This window comes from Panthera pardus, unplaced genomic scaffold (assembly GCF_024362965.1).
Source record: "Panthera pardus isolate Hobbes unplaced genomic scaffold, ASM2436296v1 HiC_scaffold_15, whole genome shotgun sequence".
In the NCBI taxonomy this organism is placed as follows: domain Eukaryota; kingdom Metazoa; phylum Chordata; class Mammalia; order Carnivora; family Felidae; genus Panthera; species Panthera pardus.
The window spans coordinates 2390701-2408981 of record NW_026526710.1 but is presented as its reverse complement, the minus strand read 5'-3'; the positions used below and the strand labels follow the sequence as shown (position 1 = coordinate 2408981).

At 44.3% G+C, this 18281-nt stretch overlaps 1 protein-coding gene across 3 annotated transcripts in view; it reads left to right on the top strand.

The window, feature by feature from the left end:
- Nucleotides 1–18281, top strand: part of CFAP251 (cilia and flagella associated protein 251) — a 67126-nt gene that overhangs the window by 10323 nt on the left and 38522 nt on the right. For all 3 annotated transcript variants that reach the window (XM_019467557.2, XM_019467555.2, XM_019467556.2), the window contains 6 exons: nucleotides 6083–6194; nucleotides 6452–6532; nucleotides 11565–11642; nucleotides 13392–13442; nucleotides 15613–15827; nucleotides 18014–18208. In XM_019467557.2, the coding sequence (XP_019323102.2) occupies nucleotides 6083–6194; nucleotides 6452–6532; nucleotides 11565–11642; nucleotides 13392–13442; nucleotides 15613–15827; nucleotides 18014–18208 (732 nt within the window). The remainder of the gene's footprint in view (nucleotides 1–6082; nucleotides 6195–6451; nucleotides 6533–11564; nucleotides 11643–13391; nucleotides 13443–15612; nucleotides 15828–18013; nucleotides 18209–18281) is intronic.

Genomic DNA, 18281 nt, shown 5'->3' with positions numbered 1-18281 from the left:
CAAGTTACTCCCTCACAGTTCATGAGGCTGGAAGTCTGAAACCAGGGTGCCTGCAAGGGTGGTCCCTTCTGGGCCTCCGAAGGAGAATCTGTTCCAGGCCTCTCTCCCAGCTGCTGGTGGTGGCTGGCAGCCCTTGGCAGTCCTTGGCTGGTAGACTGATTCCTCTAGTCTCTGCCTCTGTCTTCACATGGCATTTTCCCCTGTGTATCTCTTTGTGTCTTCTCTTCTGTGAGTTCAGCAGTCATTGAATTTAGGGTTCATCCTAATCCAGTAGGACTTCATCTTAACAAACTACCCCTGCTAAGACCCTATCCCACATAACGCTCACATTCTGAGGTTCTGGGTGGACATGACTTTTGAAGGGGGCCCTTCAACCCACTACACTTACCTTACAGGACTGTCATAGAGGCCAGTAGAGCACGGTACCTGGCCCGTGACGGATGTTTATATGTGAGTTTTCTTTCTTAATTCCTGGTCCTAGAGGCAGAGAGCAGTGCGGGATTAGTTGACAAGATTGTAAGGCTCTGGTTGGGAGTGGACGAGTCCAGTTGGGCTAGATTAGGAAGAAGGTGTGTTTAATGCTCTGGAGTGTTCTGGAAAGTTATATTGGATCTTCTAAGACACAGGTCCCCAGGTGACTGGTGACCTGGATAGGGCCATGTTACCTAACCCTGGTCCTCATCTTACTGGACATCTCAGTGGCATTTGACACTCTTCATTTCCTTGGCTTCTCTGATACCACGTCCTCTGGTTCTCATCTGACTTACTGCCTCTTCCTTCTCAGACTCTTCTGAGTCTTGCTTCCTCTGGCCTTTCCTTGGCCACGGCCTGAGGATGCTTTGGTATTGTTCTCCAACCAGGAAGCAGCAGACCTGGGACTTGAAACCACACTGTCTTCATTTCAATGCCACCTCAATATTGGGGTACCTGGGTGGCTCCGTCAAATAAGCGTCTGACTTCGGCTCATGTCATGATCTCAAGATTCGTGAGTGCGAGCCTCGCGTCGGGCTGTCTGCTATCAACGCAGAGCCCACTTCAGATCCTCTGTCCCCCTCTCTATCTGAACTTTCCCCACCACCTCTCTCTCTCAAAAATGAATAAGCATTAAAAAATAACCACCTCAACACTTCCCGTTTTCACTGATGAGGAAGCTGCCGGAGAACATTCCACCTGGATGTCCCATGGGTATCTCCTGCTAAAATGTCCCCAAGCCCTGTTGTATCTCTTCCCGGGTGCCCCTGCCCACCCTCTCTGGCCCGGCCGGCCTCCTTCTCTCCAGCTTCACTCTGCAGTCCAGCCTCCGGGACACTGATTTTGTCTTATTGTAGTAAAAATACATAACATAACATTGACCATCTTAATGATTTTTAAATGTATAATTCAGTGACATTCATTGCATTCACAGTGTTATGCACCCATCACCACCATTTCCAGAACATTTTCATCACCCCCCCCCCCGACAAACAGAAACTCTGTGCCAGTGAGCTCCCCCTTCTCCCTCCCAACAGCCCCTGATCTGCTTCCTGTCTCCATAGATTTGCCTGTTGCTAGTTCGTGTCAGTGGACTTGCCCGTGGCTTTTTGCATCTGCCTTCTCTCTCTCAGCATGTTTCCAAAGTTCTGCCGTGTGGTAGCTTGACCCAATGCTTCCTTTCTTTTTCTAGCTGCTCAAGATTCTGTTGCATGGATATACCAGTTCTGTTTATTTGTTCACCTGTTGATTTTTAAAAATCACTTTATTTATATTTTTTAGATGTTTATTTATTTTTTAGAGAGAGAGAGTGAGCAGGGGAGGGGCAGAAGGGGAAAGAGCAAGAGAATCTCAAGCAGGCTCCACACCGTCAGCACAGAGCCCGATGCGGGGCTGGAGCTCGTGAACCATGAGGTCGTGACCTGAGCCAAAACCAAGAGTCAGACACAGCCAGTGACTGAGCTACCCTGGCACTCTTAAAAATCATTTCATTAAAAAAACATTTTTTAAATGTTTATTTATTTTTGAGAGAGAGAGAGAGACAGAGACAGAGCATGAGTGGAGGAGGAGTGGAGTGGAGGAGTGGAGGAGAGAGAGGGAGACACAGAATCTGAAGCAGGCTCCAGGCTCTGAGCTGTCAGCACAGAGCCCGATGCGGGGCTCGAACTCACAAGCTGTGAGATCATGACCTGAGCCGAAGTCGGATGCTTAACCGACTGAGCCACCCAGGTGCCCCTTTTTTTTCCTTTTTAAAAAAAAGTTTGTTTATTTATTTTGAGAGAGAGAGAGCAAACATGGGTGGGGGAGGGGCAGAAAATGAGGAGACAGAATCCCAAGCAGGCTCTGTGCTGTCAGCACAGAGTCTGACACGGGGCTTGAACTCATGAACCGCAAGATCATGACCGAGCCAAAGTCAAGAGTCAGATGCTTAACCCACAGAGCCTCCCAGGCACCGCCTCCTTTTTTTTTTTTTTTTTTAAAGAGAGAGCATGAGCTGGGGAAAATGGCAGAGGGAGAGAGAGAGAGAAAAAGAAAGAGAGAGAGAAAGAGTCTTAAGCAGGCTCAAAGCTCAGTATGGAGCCTGATGTGGGGCTCAATCCCACGACCCTGGGGTCATATCCGAGCCAAAATCAAGAGTCGGATGCTCAACCAACTGAGCCATCCAGGTGCCCCGTCTCCATAGCATTTTGAGTGTGATCTTTTCCCAAACACAGAATCTGATTGTGTTTCTCGCCTGCTTAAAACCATTCAGAGGCCGGCCATTGCCGGCCCAGCCTGTGTCACAGGGAATACGCACCTTGATTCATAGCCATGGGAGCAGGTCCCCTAGAAAGTGAAATTCCCCGTCTATATGACTGGCTGTCATCTGTGGCTGTCACATACTTTCAGCTGCAAGTACTGGGACATCTGCCTTAACACACGAGGGAGCGTTTTTATATCCCGTGAGAGGGAGTCCACAGGTAGGAGGGGGGCCCCTCGTGTGTGTCTCTTCTCTGAAGCCGTTGCTCACGGCTCCCCTTCCCCAGGCACCGCTGGCCCCTTAGACAGTGTTTATTCTTTGCTTCTCTCTTGCTTGTAAAGCTGTCTCCCCCACCAGACTGGGGGCGGCTCTGGCAGCGACATTTTTTCCCAGTTACAAAGTAAAGTGCGTCTGTGCTTAGCAATTCAGTATGTCGATATGAGTTTATGATATAGGAAATGATGACTTTGGGGCCCAGAAAAGATGATTTGGTTTTAGAGTTAATGTTCACTTTATTAAAGTTATAAACTAAAAGCCACAGTTTTTCCTTAAGCCTTTTGCTCAACTTATAAATCTTACTCCTTTTATAAATCTAGCACATTTTTGCAATTGCCTTTAAGGGGGTTTTGATTAATGTTTGGCCCCACTCACAAATTTGATTATTAACTCCTTTTAAGCATTTTTAAACTGCACTTAGAAATTGAATATATTTGGTTTTATCTTTAAGTTCTTTAGTAGTCTTACTAAAAAATAAACCCTTCACCCGTACTTAAGTAATTCTTATAAGTCTAATAAATTAGACATAACTATGGCAAATTTTAAGTTCTCATAAGTAGTCTAATATTGTTTATAAACCCAGTGCGATTTGAATTTGAAATCGTAAGTCTAAATCAACTACAGACCTTAAGTTAGAATCACAAATCTAATCCATCAGAGACTCTGAGATGTTAAGTTCTCCTAAACATCACCCATTCCTAAACAAAATGACCAAATTCTCTTACCACCGATACGTTTGTGGTACAGGCCCGACCGACATCATCGTCCCTAGGTTGAATTCTGAATATCCACAGGGACAAGACGCTTTTCCCCACTAAGGGCATCGCCGTGGCATTTGTAGTAATAACAGGACTGCCTCCCAAGTGAATTTGGGGGGTACTTCCCAGGGTGAGGAAATCTTCTTGAGTGACAGGGAACCGGCCAGGTCCTCAGCCGGGGCAGACACTTGGTCCCAGCCAGTTGGGTGACAAGGGCTCTATAATGAAAAACAATGGGGAACCATCAGTCCCTGTCCCTACCACCTCCTCTTCACCTCTAGGGCAAGTCAGGGCCCCCCCCCGCCCCACTGCCCCTCACTTACATCATTCCATCCTTGCTTCTGCTGTCTCCTGCATTTCTTTGGCTCTCTCTCATATTTAAGTATCTAATTAAATTCCGCTTGTGACAGGCCTTTGCCTACTGCCTACACTTCTGCGGTCTTGCCAGTGACACAGTGCAGAAGTGAGTGAGGATAAACAGACGAAGTCCCTCCTCACCCAAACACACCTTCAGAGTCACCCATGTGTAGTTGGGAGTCCATTCCTCCAGGCTTTTCTGTGCACATAAATGCACACACACTCTCCCTCCCTCACTTAGGATGATGCTCTGTATGCTGTTTCACAATTTGCTTTTTTTTTTTTTTTTTTGCAAAATCTGGACACCTTCCCACATCTACCTCATTCTTTTTAAAAGTAGCATAGTTTTTCATTATGCGGTTATGTCATAATATACTTTTTAATTTATTTTATTTTTGTATTTTATTTATTTACTTATTTTGAAAGAGAGAGAGAGAGAGCGAGCGAGCACGAGCAGGGGAAGGGCAGAGAAGCAGAGAGAGAGAATCCCAAGCAGGCTCCGCACTGTCAGTGCAGAGCCTGATACGGGGCTCCAGCTCACGTAGAGTGAGATCATGACCGGAGCCAAAATCAAGAGTCAGAAGCTTAACCGACTGAGTCACCCAGGCGCCCCCTGCCCCACCTGTCATAATATTTTTAAACAATTTCTACATCCATGGATATTGGTGTTGTTTCCAGATTTTTTTTTTTTTTTTTGCCATTAAAGCCATGCCACAGTGAACATGAGTGTATATTTATCTCTGTTTACTTTTGCTATTATTTTTCTGGGAAAAAGCCATAGCAGGGACATTGTTGGGTCCTAGCGCATACACATTTAAAATTTTGATAGATGCGGTGAAACTGCCATCCCAAAAGCTTGCTGATTTACATTCCCACTTAGGTAGGAGGACACGCGTTTTCCTGGGAGCCTGGGATTGTCATAGGCATCTTTCCCCATATTTTCATCCTTTGTGCCTGGCACAGAATCAGTGCTCAATAACTTCATGAAAGCAGCAAATAGCACATTTACGTGATGATGAATTAGTTTTATTTCTTCATTTTTTTTGAGGTAAAATTCACATAATGTAAAATTAGCCATTTTATTTTGTTATTTTTTATTATTTTATTTTAGAGAGAGAATGCACATGCAGGGGGGAGGGGCAGAGAGAGAGAGAGAGAGAGAGAGAGAGAGAGAGAGAGAATCTTGAGCAGGCTCCATGCTCAGCTCGGAGCCTGATACGGGGCTCGATCCCACAACCCTAGGATCATGACTTGAGCCAAAATCAAGAGTTGAATGCTCAACTGAGTCACTTAGGCACACCTAAAATTAACCATTTTAAAGTGCAAATCCAGGGGCGCCTGGGTGGCGCAGTCGGTTAAGCGTCTGACTTCGGCTCAGGTCATGATCTCACAGCTTATGGGTTTGAGCCCCGCATCAGGCTCTGTGCCGACAGCTCAGAGCCTGGAGCCTGCTTCGGATTCTGTGTCTCCCTCTCTCTCTGCCCCTCCTTCGCTCACTCTCTGTCTCTCTCTGTCTCTGTCTCTCTCTCTCTCAAAAATAAACAAACATTAAAAAAAATTTTAAGTGTGCGATCCACTGGCACTTAGCACACTTACAGTGTTGTGCTACCACCACCCGTATCTGGCTCCAAAATATTTCCATCCCCCAACAAAGGGAAGCCCGTTCCCCCCTCCCCACACCCCAGCAGCCACCGATCTGCTTTCTGTCCCTATGGATTTTCTAATTGTGGACATTTCATATTAATGGACTCATACAATATATGGTCTTTGTGACCGGCTTCTCGCACGTCGCAGGATGCTCTCGGGGCTCACTCATGGTACACTTGCGTCAGTGCACCAGGCCTTTTTAGGGCCGAGTCACCGTCCGTTGTATGCCTGGACCACATTTCGTTTCTCCATAGCTGTTATGCTTTTGAAATGAGTCCATCTGGGAAGCAAGGCAGACCTCAGCAAATGCTCGTTCCCCGGTCCTGTTTTGCAGCATTCCTGTGCACACGATATTTGACAGCTGCCCGGAAGGCAACGGCATCGGGGCCATAGCCATCACCCGGGACGCCAAGTACCTGGCAACCATCTCAGATGCTGAAATCCAGGTACAAGGCCCTTCGGGTCGGCCTTGGCGGGCTGGCTGGCCTGTCGTGCGTCCCGGTGGGCAGCTCTGCTCAGGCCACACGGCGTGTGTGATGCTCTCGTGACCGGACTCCTTGGCCCCTTGTCAGGGGCTCTCTGCCTGTGGCTCGGCTCACAGTGCCGTCCTCAGTTCACCGAAGTTACAGGGTTACCACAGCAGGTGTGGAGTACTTCCGCAGCCTTCAGGACCTTTCTCATTCTCCTCTATCTGCTGTCACAGAAAGTTTGCATCTGGAGGTGGACGTTAGCAGTGGAAACGCCAGCGTGTACTCTTGACCTTCCCAAAGAGTATGGGTTTCAGGTGAGCTCAACTGAAGTCTGTAAAGCTCTGCCCGCAGCGACACCGAGCCCAGGTCAAAACCTACTTTCTGTTTTACTAGTTTTGTTACGGTGCACTAGAGGTCGTAAAGAAACAAAACAAAACACTTTCATCTCCATGATCTCGTTTTATTTTTGAGGCTAGTGGCAGTATTTTTCTGAGCACTTGTTACGTGCCAGATTCTGCCAAGTTCTTTACATACAATCCATGCACACATGCTGGGTCGGAGTCGTGACTTTAGTAAGGCCTGTGGAATGCTACCATTGTTAGATAATTTGTCTGAAGTCACCAGCTAGCAGCCGTTCTTACTCTAGAGGCATGCTCTTAGCTGCTCTTCATATCCGGGAGTTGTTATTAATCTCGGTTTGCTTGAAGTGACTTGCCAAGGGCACCCACAAAGTTTACCCTGCTGTGCTGCATTGTCTTACTCATATTGCATCCTTCATTCATCGCACGCTTGCTGAGGGCCTACTATGCACCAGACACCGTGCAAGCCGCCTACCTGGCTTGCAGGACCTGGAACCCAGTCAGAGGGTCTGGGTGACTAGGCTCAGCCAGGCACACACCATACCGCAGCCTTATGTCCATTTCTCTCCTTCTGCCCACCCCCCCAACTTTCCTCCGCTTCCCTGGAAAAAACTTCCTTTTTTTTAAAATTTATTTTTTATTTTTTTATTTTTTAAAATTTACATCCAAATTAGTTAGCATATAGCATATAGTGCAACAATGATTTCAGGAGTAGGTTCCTTAATGCCCCTTCCCCGTTCAGCCCATCCCCCCTCCCACACCCCTTCCAGCAACCCTCAGTTTGTTCTCCATAGTTACGAGTCTCTTCTGGTTTTTCCCCCTCCCTGTTTTTATATTATTTTTGTTTCCCTTCCCTTATGTGAAAAAACTTCCTTACATGTTTTCTAAGCTGAGCTGATAGGGTAGCCGCCACCCCATGTGGGTTTCTCAATTGGGGCAAAAAATGCCTCTGAGATTTTGATAGAGACTGCAAGGAATCTGTAGATCGCTTTGGGTAGTTACTGTTCTCGGAACAATCCACGGGCACGAGATGTGTTTCCATTTACTTACGTCTTCTTGAATTTCCTTCAGCAGTGTTTTATAGTTTGCAGTGTACAAATCTTTCACCTCAATTTATTCCGAAGTATTTTTATGCTATTGTAAGTGGGTCCATTTTCTTTTTCTTTAAAAAAAAATTTTTTTTTAATGTTTATTTATTTTTGAGAGGTAGAGCATGAGCAGGGGAGGGGCAGAGAGAGAGTGAGACACAGAACCCGAAGCAGGCTCGAGGCTCTGAGCTGTCGGCACAGAGCCTGATGTAGGGTTTGAACCCACGAACCGTGAGATTGTGACCAGAGCTGAAGTTGGGTGCTCAGCTGACTGAGCCCCCGCCGGGCGCCCCCGTGGATCCATTTATTTTCTTAATCTCCTTCTCGGATTCCTCATTGCTAGTCCTGTGTACAGAAACTCAGCTTATTTTGTGTCCTGAAACTCTGCTGAATACCTGCGGCTACTTAGGTTTAAGTCAATTGAAATGAATGAAAACTACAAATTCATTTCCTCAGTGTCACTACATTCCAAGTACTCATTAGCCACATGTGGCTAGTGGCCGCCGCTTTCGACGGCGCAGATTATCGAACGTCTCCATCTTAAGGTAAAGTGCTATCGGGCAGCATTGCAGACAGCCCTAGGCCTGGATGGACTCCCCCCACAGCCTGCTCTGCGTCCCGACTGAGCAGGCTGGACGTGGCTGGAGAGAACCACCCAACTAAGCCGATTCCTTTTACTTGGCATCGAGCCACAAATGTGGAGGGAGCTCTCAGCACTGCCTGGCCATTCTAGTAGGCTGTCTTTTTGGTTTCTAGAGACAACAGTGTCACATCGTCTCCTCCTTCCTCTTCGGTCCCTTCTCTTTACTCTCAGCTGATGGTTTCTCTCATTTTTCATTGAGAAACTGAGAGCCATTGGATACAAACACTGGCCTGCTCTCACCCCCAGGCCTACAACCTGCCTTCAACCTACCACCTTCTCTTATCCCTCTCTCTGCTTGAGAGCCGGCTGCACTGGATCCCTCCCCACTCACGCGGCCCTCGCCTGCAGTGATCAGCTCTCCCTCTGCTGGGTGGTTACCCCTTCCACAAACACACGGGCTTCAGTGTCACTCTTCTTTGGAGAAGAAGCCGCCTCTGACGGTTCATGTCCCTCCAGCTCTCGCCCGCTGCGCCTCTTCACGGTAAAACGTCTGAGAATGACTGTCCGCACTTGCTTTCTTCCTTCTTTATCTTTTTTGTGCCCCAGACATTTGGTCTCTTTATGTTTTCATTGCTAAATAAGGTGTCCGTGTAAAATGTGTACATTTTAAGGAAGAGAACGAAATGTACCTGTGTGCTCACTGGTGGGTCAAGTAAGAGGACATCATCCAAACCCTGAGTCCCTTTGTCCCCCTTCCCCAATCTCACCTCCAGCCTTGCTTCCCAACTTAACCAGTGTCCCAGGTTTTGTGTTACCCATTCCCTTGCTTGCCTTTACACTTTTCCCCAGCAATGTACGTAGCCCTCCGTACTATCCTATTTTGTTTCACCTGTTTTAATCTGTACATATTTGGAGTCATAACTGCTTCATTCTCTCCGCCTGGTTTCTGAGATTCATCCATGTTGATTATTGAGCTGTAATTCATCCGTTCTCACTGCTGTGTAGTTTCTCCTCGTTTGAGTACGATACAGCTCATTTATCGTACAGTCGATGAAGATTTTGGTGTTTTTCATCTGTCTTCCGTCCACCCACAGATCTACCGAAACTGTCCTTATCACAGTCGCTGGTGATACAGCGACCAAGTCAGATGAGCACTATTAAGTCCTCAGGTGCATCCCTGCCTGGGGGCATTTCCGGCTCTCTCACTGGCCTTCTTTCCCGGGCTCTTCTGTGGGCTCTTCCTCGTTCACTGCCTACCTTCTACGTGTTGGCGGTCCTCAGAGTTTAGTTGTGGGAGCTCCTCCTCTTGCTACACCTTCTTCCCGGCTGTTCTCATCCATTGCCATGGCTTTTAAGTACTCTGTACCCCCCAGCTACATCCCAAAATCCTGCCTCCCTTCTCTGTTTCTACAGCCATCACATCCACCTGCATGACTACAACATCCTCCCATCTGATCTGGGTTCGGTTTTGACGCACTCCTACCAGCCTTCCTGTGGCAGCCAGAGCAGGCAGTTTTTGCTTTGCTTTGCTTTGCTTTGCTTTTCTTTACGATTTACTTGTTTTTGAGAGACAGAGACAGAGCACAAGCGGGGAAGTGGCAGAGAGAGGGAGATACAGAATCTGAAGCAGGCTCTGGGCTCTGAGCTGTCAGCACAGAGCCTGATGAGGGGCTTGAACTCACCAACCCTGAGGTCATGACCTGAGCCAAAGTCGGACACTTAGCCCACTGAGCCATCCAGGCACCCCCAGAGCAGTAGTTCTTAAGCCAAACAAATTATATCCCTCTCTTAAAATCTTTCAGTGACTTCCCATTGGCATGGGAATAAACTTAAACTCCCCCTCCACCTGTCTCCCAACATCTATCTCCTGTTTATTAATGTTTTATTAGTTTCCATACCCTAGAATTGTACAGGAATGGACTCTTTTTGTGGGGGACTCCGGCTTCTTTCACTCAATTTAATTTTTGAGATTCATCCATGTTGTTACATGTTTATTCCTTTATATTATTCTTTGTGTCCTTTATTGAGTTAATGCTGAATGGTAGTCGTGTATTGAGTGGATATGACACAATTTGTTTATCTATTCACTGTTGAAAGACATTTGCATTGTTTTCTTTCTATCTCTAGCTGTTGAAAACAAGGCTGCATGAACTTTCATGCACGAGTCTTTGTAGGGATATATGCTTCCGTTTCTTCTGGTAATTATCTTTGTTTTTGAAGGTTGTTCTCCCTAACTATAGGATTTTAGGTTGGTAGTTATCTTCTTTCAATACTTTCAGGATATTATTCCACTGTCTTCAGACTTACACCATTTCTATTGAGAAGTCAGCTATCAATCTTATTGTTCCTTCTTTTGAAAGCTATGTGTCTTTCCTTCCCCTCCTGCCCCAGTCTGGATGCTTTTATGATTTTCTGTTAGTTTTCAACAGTTGGCTTTTTTTTTGTTTTTTTGTAATTTTAAAAAAATATATTAAAAAATTTTTTAATGTTTATGTTTAAGGGGGGGGGGGAAGGGCAGACAGAGAGGGAGACAGAATCCAAAGCAGGCTCCAGGCTCTGAGCTGTCAGCACAGAGCCCAATGTGGGGCTTGAACTCACAGACTGCGAGATCGTGACCTGAGCCGAAGTCGGACGCTCAACCGACTGAGCCACCCGCTCAGGTGCCCCTGAGCACCTGATGTGTTTCTGGAACCTGTTTTCCAGGGCAACCGGCTACAGCCCTTCACCCCAGGTTGCAGCCAGCCCCTCCCCCCTCCACATACATACCCTGGCAGGACATGTGCCTAAGTCTCCCGAGGGATTTCAGCCGTGTTGTTGCTATTTGATTTAGTTCCTGCATTTCATGGTTTCCTCGCTTCCATAGTTGCTGCAGGGCTTTTTGGGAAGAGAGCCAGGCAACCCGTGCTATTCGCTGCCTTGGCAGGAATCAGAAACTCCTTCCAGTATTTGGCATTCATTCCAAGTTACCTTGTGGCCTTGTCAAATTTAGAAATGTGGATGCAGCAGGTTTTGTCCAAAAGGACACAGAGTAAAGGTTATTAGTGAATATTGTTCAACTTTTGCTCGTTCCAATTTACAGATGATGAGTTATAATAAATAAGACTAAATGAGAAAGGGAACACATTTGAGACCATTAATTTTAACACTCGATGTTTAGATTATATTCCTGTTGTTTACAAAATGCCATGTCTTTTCTGTTTTATATTCCTATCCAGTTATTTATTATAATAAAAATATTATTTAATTTTAACAGTTTAGCCAGAGAGAAACAGAAAATTTATTGTAATGTAATATATTTCTATACTTTATATTTCAGAACTACCTTATTTTTAATCCAACAAATAATAAAGAATTGGTGAGCAATAGTAAAACACAGGCAATATATTATTTGTGGGTAAGTAGAAATATTTTTGTTTGTCTTAAATATGGGGACAAGTATGTGTTCATTCTCTAAATACAGATATATTGGTAATGTAACAATATAGTATCCACTTAGGAAGCAATAAATATGTATTGAAATGTTTTTTATGTAATTACAATTTTAATTTTAGCCCCACTGGAAATTAGTGTATTAAGTCAGAAACAGATAATTTAAATTTAATTTAATTTATTAAAAAAAATTTTTTTTTTGGGGCGCCTGGGTGGCGCAGTCGGTTAAGCGTCCGACTTCAGCCAGGTCACGATCTCGCGGTCCATGAGTTCGAGCCCCGCGTCAGGCTCTGGGCTGATGGCTCGGAGCCTGGAGCCTGTTTCCGATTCTGTGTCTCCCTCTCTCTCTGCCCCTCCCCCGTTCATGCTCTGTCTCTCTCTGTCCCAAAAATAAATAAAAAACGTTGAAAAAAAAAAATTTAAAAAAAAATTTTTTTTTTAACATTTATTCATCTTTGAGAGACAGAGACAGAGCATGAGCGGAGAAGGGGCAGAGAGAGGGAGACACAGAATCCGAAGCAGGCTCCAGGCTCTGAGCCGTCAGCACAGAGCCTGACGCGGGGCTCGAACCCACGAACCGCGAGATCACGACCTGAGCCGAAGTCGGACGCCCAACCGACTGAGCCACCCAGGCGCCCCTTATTTAATTTTTTAAAGTAATGAGTCAAATATTTATTTAAACGTCCTTAACAGGTTTAAAATGCGGGGTTTTTCAAGACCTTGGTTTTTATAGATAGGAATTAGCAAACAGATCAGCAACATGTATACTGATACAGGGTGGAATCATGAGATTAAAAAAACATCGAAAGTTAAATATAAACTTACCACAGGACTCAGGAATTCCTAAATGCAAGAGAATGTAAAACAGGCAAGCCGACAAATACTCGCATACAGATGTTCATAGGGCAGCATTATTTGCAATAAGCAAGAGGCAGAAGCAAGCCAACTGTCCGTCAGCTCATGAATGCAGACCCAATGTGGCAAATGCATACAATGGAATATGATTCAGCGATAAAAAAAGAACGAGGCACTGACACCTGCTGCAATGTGGGTGAATCTCGAAAGCATGGTGATGGTGCTAAATGAAGGAAGCCAGACACAGCAAACCACATGCTGTATGATTGCACTGATATGAAGTGTCCAGACCAGGAGAATCCAGGGGACAAAGTGCAGAATGGTGGTTGTTGGGGGCTCCGGGAGCCGCACGTGGGACTGCTTCATGGAGAGGGGGCTTTCTTTCGGGGTGATAAAAGTGTTCCGGGACTAGGAGAGGTGATGGCTGCACAGCATTATTAATGTACTAAATGTCACTGAATTATACACTTTAAAATGGTAAATGGTTAATTTTATGTTATGTGGGCTTTACCTCAGTTAAAAATGCAAAACGAAAACACTGATTGAATGAATCACTGATTTTTCTGTGGTAGTCATTACTTCCAGTATTTATTGTAGCTTCAATGCCTTACAAATGTAGAATTCAGATTTGCATTCATTCCCATTTAAAGTCACAACCATTTGTGGCATTTTTTTTACGCATTTGCTTTTCTTTCAGAATGTTTTCAGATGTTCCTGGAGGCAGCAGGCTCCCTTATCTATAGAGATTGCAAAGCTCTGAGCCTGTTTAGATGCATTTGTTTTGATTTTGTGGTTATATTCTCCTTTTGGAAACCAGGTCCTTTTTTTTAGTAGTGATTATTTTTTCTGTACCTAATAGTGTGAAGAGAGAGATATACTTGCTCACAGTGCCCCACATTTAACAGAAAAAGTGAGTATGCCTGTTCCACTTTTATATGTCAGAGTTTGTGCAGAGTAAATATGTATGTGTGAGCTTAGTCGCTTTGGGCTACTCTTGGTGTCTTGATATTAAACCACTGGGAAATCATTTGAATTTTTTACTTGGGTCCTTCACCATATTGAATTGCCAGCTGAAAATAATGGACTTTTGTTCAAAATAAAATATTATGGAAATGATAGTTGACTACCCTGAGAAAATACCCAAAACAGCAATAGATTTGTGTGTGTGTGTGTGTGTGTGTGTGTGTGTGTGTGTGTGAGAGAGACACAGAATGAAAATTAATTTGGAGTGATATAATAGTTGAACATGAGTGGATCCTTTTTAAGCCACCCAGTTTTCAGAGCAATAAAACCTGATGTGGGGTATTGGGAGGTTTAAGAACCAGGGGGAAGGCAGTGCAGCAGGGGTTGGAGGAAACTGTTTGTCTTGCCTGCTCGCCTCCAGCTGTCCCGTCCAAGGTGGAACTGGGGTCCTGTCTCCTACAGCATTTTCTGCATTTGACACCCATGTCACCTGCCCCCGGCGAGCATCTTATGATGTTTCTTCTTTCATTCTTCACTCTTGTTATGATTTATAGGAACTTATTTTTTAAGAGGGCATGCCAAAAAAAAAAAATATGAGATGGATGAATACAAGGAGAGAATATTCTGTCTGCAAGCTCTTTTTCATAAATCAAAGTTTTCGCAAAATAAAGTCAGTTCTCATTGTTCGTGGCAGTTACGTTGGATCAAGTCTCTGCAGACCTCAGATAGTGAATACGAAGTCATTGCTCCTAGGTGAAATACACGATTAGGTTCCTGCCGGCCTCTGGTCATTAACATTTTCGTCAACAGATAGATGCATAACTTCGTTTTATGTATGTTTTTGTTTAAAGACACCATATTTAATATGTAATGTTGATTCACTAACTTTGACTCACGACCGACAACTCTGGAACATATGCCTGAATGAAGATTATCTCACTCAGGTCTGTCCCCTGGAAGGCACATCGTAGCCTTCCTGCACTCAGGAACGCTACACAGCATTTCAGTATCTTGTTTGGGGCCAGTTTAAGTACTGAAATCGCCAACAAAAAGCACCTCATAACTGCAAACAACATGGCACTAAACAGACCACGAAAAGGACACTTGTTTACAGTTTGAGAGCTGAAGTAAGGCAGAGCGCATCCTCGCTTGACCTCAGCTAAGAACGTGCGCCTAGGGAGAGTCCAGTTTTTTTGCCTCTCTGCACATGTGCACGTCCGCAAATGATCATCGAAAGTCCCACAAGGATTGATTTGGGTTATAAATAAATTTCAGCGAGGAGGTGAAGTTGCAGATACAGAACCCACAATGAGGATTGTCTGTAGTTTGAAATGATGAAAATGCCTTGTATTGAATCAGAGCTGCTCTTAGAAAGAACTTGATGCCCTTGCTTAACCAGCTATCGTTTTCCTGACCCTCTTGCGTTCAGGGCAATAGAGGTAAACCGTAGAGTCTTCTCTGTGTAGTTGGGAGAACCGGGCAGCAGACATGCTGTCTTGCATGACAAAATGTGGAGTTTCTTTGATTTACTCATTTGTTAAATATTCACTGTGGGGCTCCACTCACTGCTTTGGGTTCTTTCTATACTTCATCTCTAAGATGTTGCCTAAGAGAGATGGCCTAGTGCCTTATTTTTTGTAGCACACATTTCATAAGGAGTCAGGGGCATTTCTGTACTGTATGGTACTTAATTTCTACTGATGGGAAAAAGGCTATAATTATGAGACTGGGATAATTACTTTATGATATCTTACAACTGGAGCATGCTCACGACAGACATTAGTCTCTTTATCAGTCTCTGAAACCCCTTACTCTGAAAGTAAGAGAAGTTGAACAGGTATAAACAAGTGATTAACCACTCTTTCATTTGATTTAAGCAAACAGTTTAATTAGCACAGTACATAACCCTTCACTTGGCTCTGAGCAAACCTTCAGAGGCTCAGAACTGCCTGCACCCCGGCAATCCACCAGGGAGAGATTTGTTAGTGATTGTTTTGTTTAGATTTTATCTTTTTCCTACTGTATTTCAGTGTAATATTATAAAATGTCATATTGATAAATGTTTTGTTTTATATTTATTACCAACGGTAACTTGTAATCTGTCTTTTGAAATGCAGACGTTCAACAAGCTCGTGGGAAAATTAACCCAGTCAGTCTTTCATTTGAATTTAACACAAATACTCTCAGCAACAATGGAAGGGAAGCTGGTTGTCTGGGACATATACCGCCCCCCATCGTCTGCCTCTGCCTCTCTGGACTTTCCTCATATCAAACCTTGTAAATTGGTTCATTTGCAGAAAGAGGGCATCACTGTGCTTACTACAGTTGATAGGTAATTAACTTAATTAAAAAGTAGCTATCAAGGATTACAAAAGTATTTTAAAACCCTTTTGGATGTATACATGTATTTTGTATATGCATAGACTATTTCTGGGGAAATTCGTTATTAACTGGGAATGTTTGTTGCCTCTGAGGAAAAGAATGGAGAAGTAGGATCAGGGTGGGGGTTAGATTCACCTCTTTTTATAGTCTCATTTGTACTAATTGGTTTGCTTTTATTATTATTTTTTTAATCATGGGCATATATTACTTTTAAAAATCCCTTTGTGTTGGTGAAACAAAAAGTAACTTGTTTTTCCTTCCACACTAATTAGACTTTATTTTGCACCCTAAATTTTACATACTTTAATTTTAAGAAAATAACGTGAATAACTATGTTGGGGTTTTTTTCTGATTACAAAGTAACACTTACCAGGGTCCCTGAGTGGCTCAGTTGGTTGAGCCAGTCAGGGACCCTGACTTCGGCTCAGGTCATGATCTCACGGTCTGTGAATTCAAGTCCCATGTATGGCTCTCTCTTGTCAACACAGAGCCTGCTTCAGATCCTCTGTCTCCCTCTTTCTGCCCCTTCCCCACTGGTTCTCTTCCCCCCGCCCCTCTCAGAATAAATGAATGAATGAATAAATAAATAAATAAATAAATAACACTTACCCATTATGAAAAGATGAAATACAACAGACCTTTATGAAGTTCACTGACTTGAGAGGTTGTAGGGGCTCAGAGAGGATCATTAAAAGCCTTAGTCTCAGATAGAAAGGGGTTCACATTCTAGGTGCATCTGTTCCCTGCTGAGGGACCCTGGGCAAGGGACTTTGCTGAGCCTCCATTTTTCCATCTGTAAAATGGGCATAACAATACTATCGCTCTCAGAGTGATTTTATGGGGATTTTGTGAGACAAAGCATGTAAAACTTGTAACACATCGTCTGGCACAAGGGAGCCCTCGGTGAAAAAGTTAGTATGCTAGGAAGTTCCCAAAAGTGATGGAGAAAATTGCCAAATGACAAGGACCATGCCCATATAATTGGAGCCACTGTGCCATCTGCTTTCCAAAAGCCCTGCTTTCATTTTCATTTCTTTTCTTTTCTTTTTTTTTTTCATTTTCATTTCTTTTAATAAAGGGAGCAGTGAGGGTCTGGCATGGCTTTTCAAAGAGAAATGTAAATTGCTGTCCTCACGTAGTCGTGTGGAGAAGACGGTGATGGAATTGCCGCTGATGATGAACCAACCTTTAATTACTTGGGGGTTAGGGCCAGTGAAGACCAGGCCTCTGTTCCGCTCTCTCCGTGTTAAATAAAACCCAGACGGGACCAGGGAGCCCATGAAGGGAAAAGGTCTTGAAAATACTTGGCTTGTTTTGCCTTTTCTGTCCAGCAGAGGGGCAGTGAAAGGTGTGTTCTAGCCAATTACTCTGCCCACCTGCCTCGCTTATTAATCAGAAACCTCATTTAATCACTTTGCATATATGAGAGGAAATTCATCCCCCTGTCCCCCCCCCCCCCACAATTAGAATTACGTTAGAGACTTTTTTTAAAAAAGCCCATTTGGAATGGATCTGAGGACTGGAAATAAAAGCCATTTTGTCACGCGGCACTGCCTTTGGCTGTGATGACTGGACAGGGTTTTACGATGGCTCTAACAACAGTGCCTTCTTGTAAAGCAGCTTGTGTCCTATTGCCAGGCTGGGTGATATCGGAGGGCTGGTAGACGGTTTCACAGCAGAGAATGTAAATCACTGCCCGTTGCCACTGCACATGGCTGATCTGGGAAGGCAGGGAGAGTAAAGCAAGAGCACAGATTTTGCATTAGGTACATCTGCATAGTCTAGCCACAGGGCGTGATAAAGTTGCCTTGTGTAAGTATGTCCCGTACGTTATTTGGGACATACTTAAGCTAGAAGATTACTCATTGTTTAACTGAAATTCAAATTTAATTGGGCAACCTCCATTTCTATTTGCTAAATCTGGCAAACCCAGGCCTTGAGCAAATTTCTCAACTTCTCTGAGCCTGAGTTTCCTAGATGTAAAGTGGAATAACAGTAAAATCAGCCTTGGATGGTAGTATGAGGTCAAGTTTTTACAATTCCCGGAGTCTAGAGCCTGACATATGATTAGCTGTTCAATAGATATCTGGTCCTTACTACAGTTAGCTAACAAACTCACGTTTTTCTCCATTTCAGCTATATTGTCACGGGTGATATTAGAGGTAACATTAAGTTCTACGATCGCACCCTGTCCATTGTTAACTGGTACAGCCACTTCAAACTGAGCTCCATAAGGACCCTGTCCTTTTCAAAGACCCCAGCAGCTCCGCCTACCGAAAAATCAAACTATCCTCCAGACTGCACTTTAAAAGGTGACCTTTTTATCGTAAGGTAAGTTGTTAATGAATCTAGTCATTTGAGTGGCCAAAAAAATGATTGATGTCTTATAGTTGGCATGCGGTGG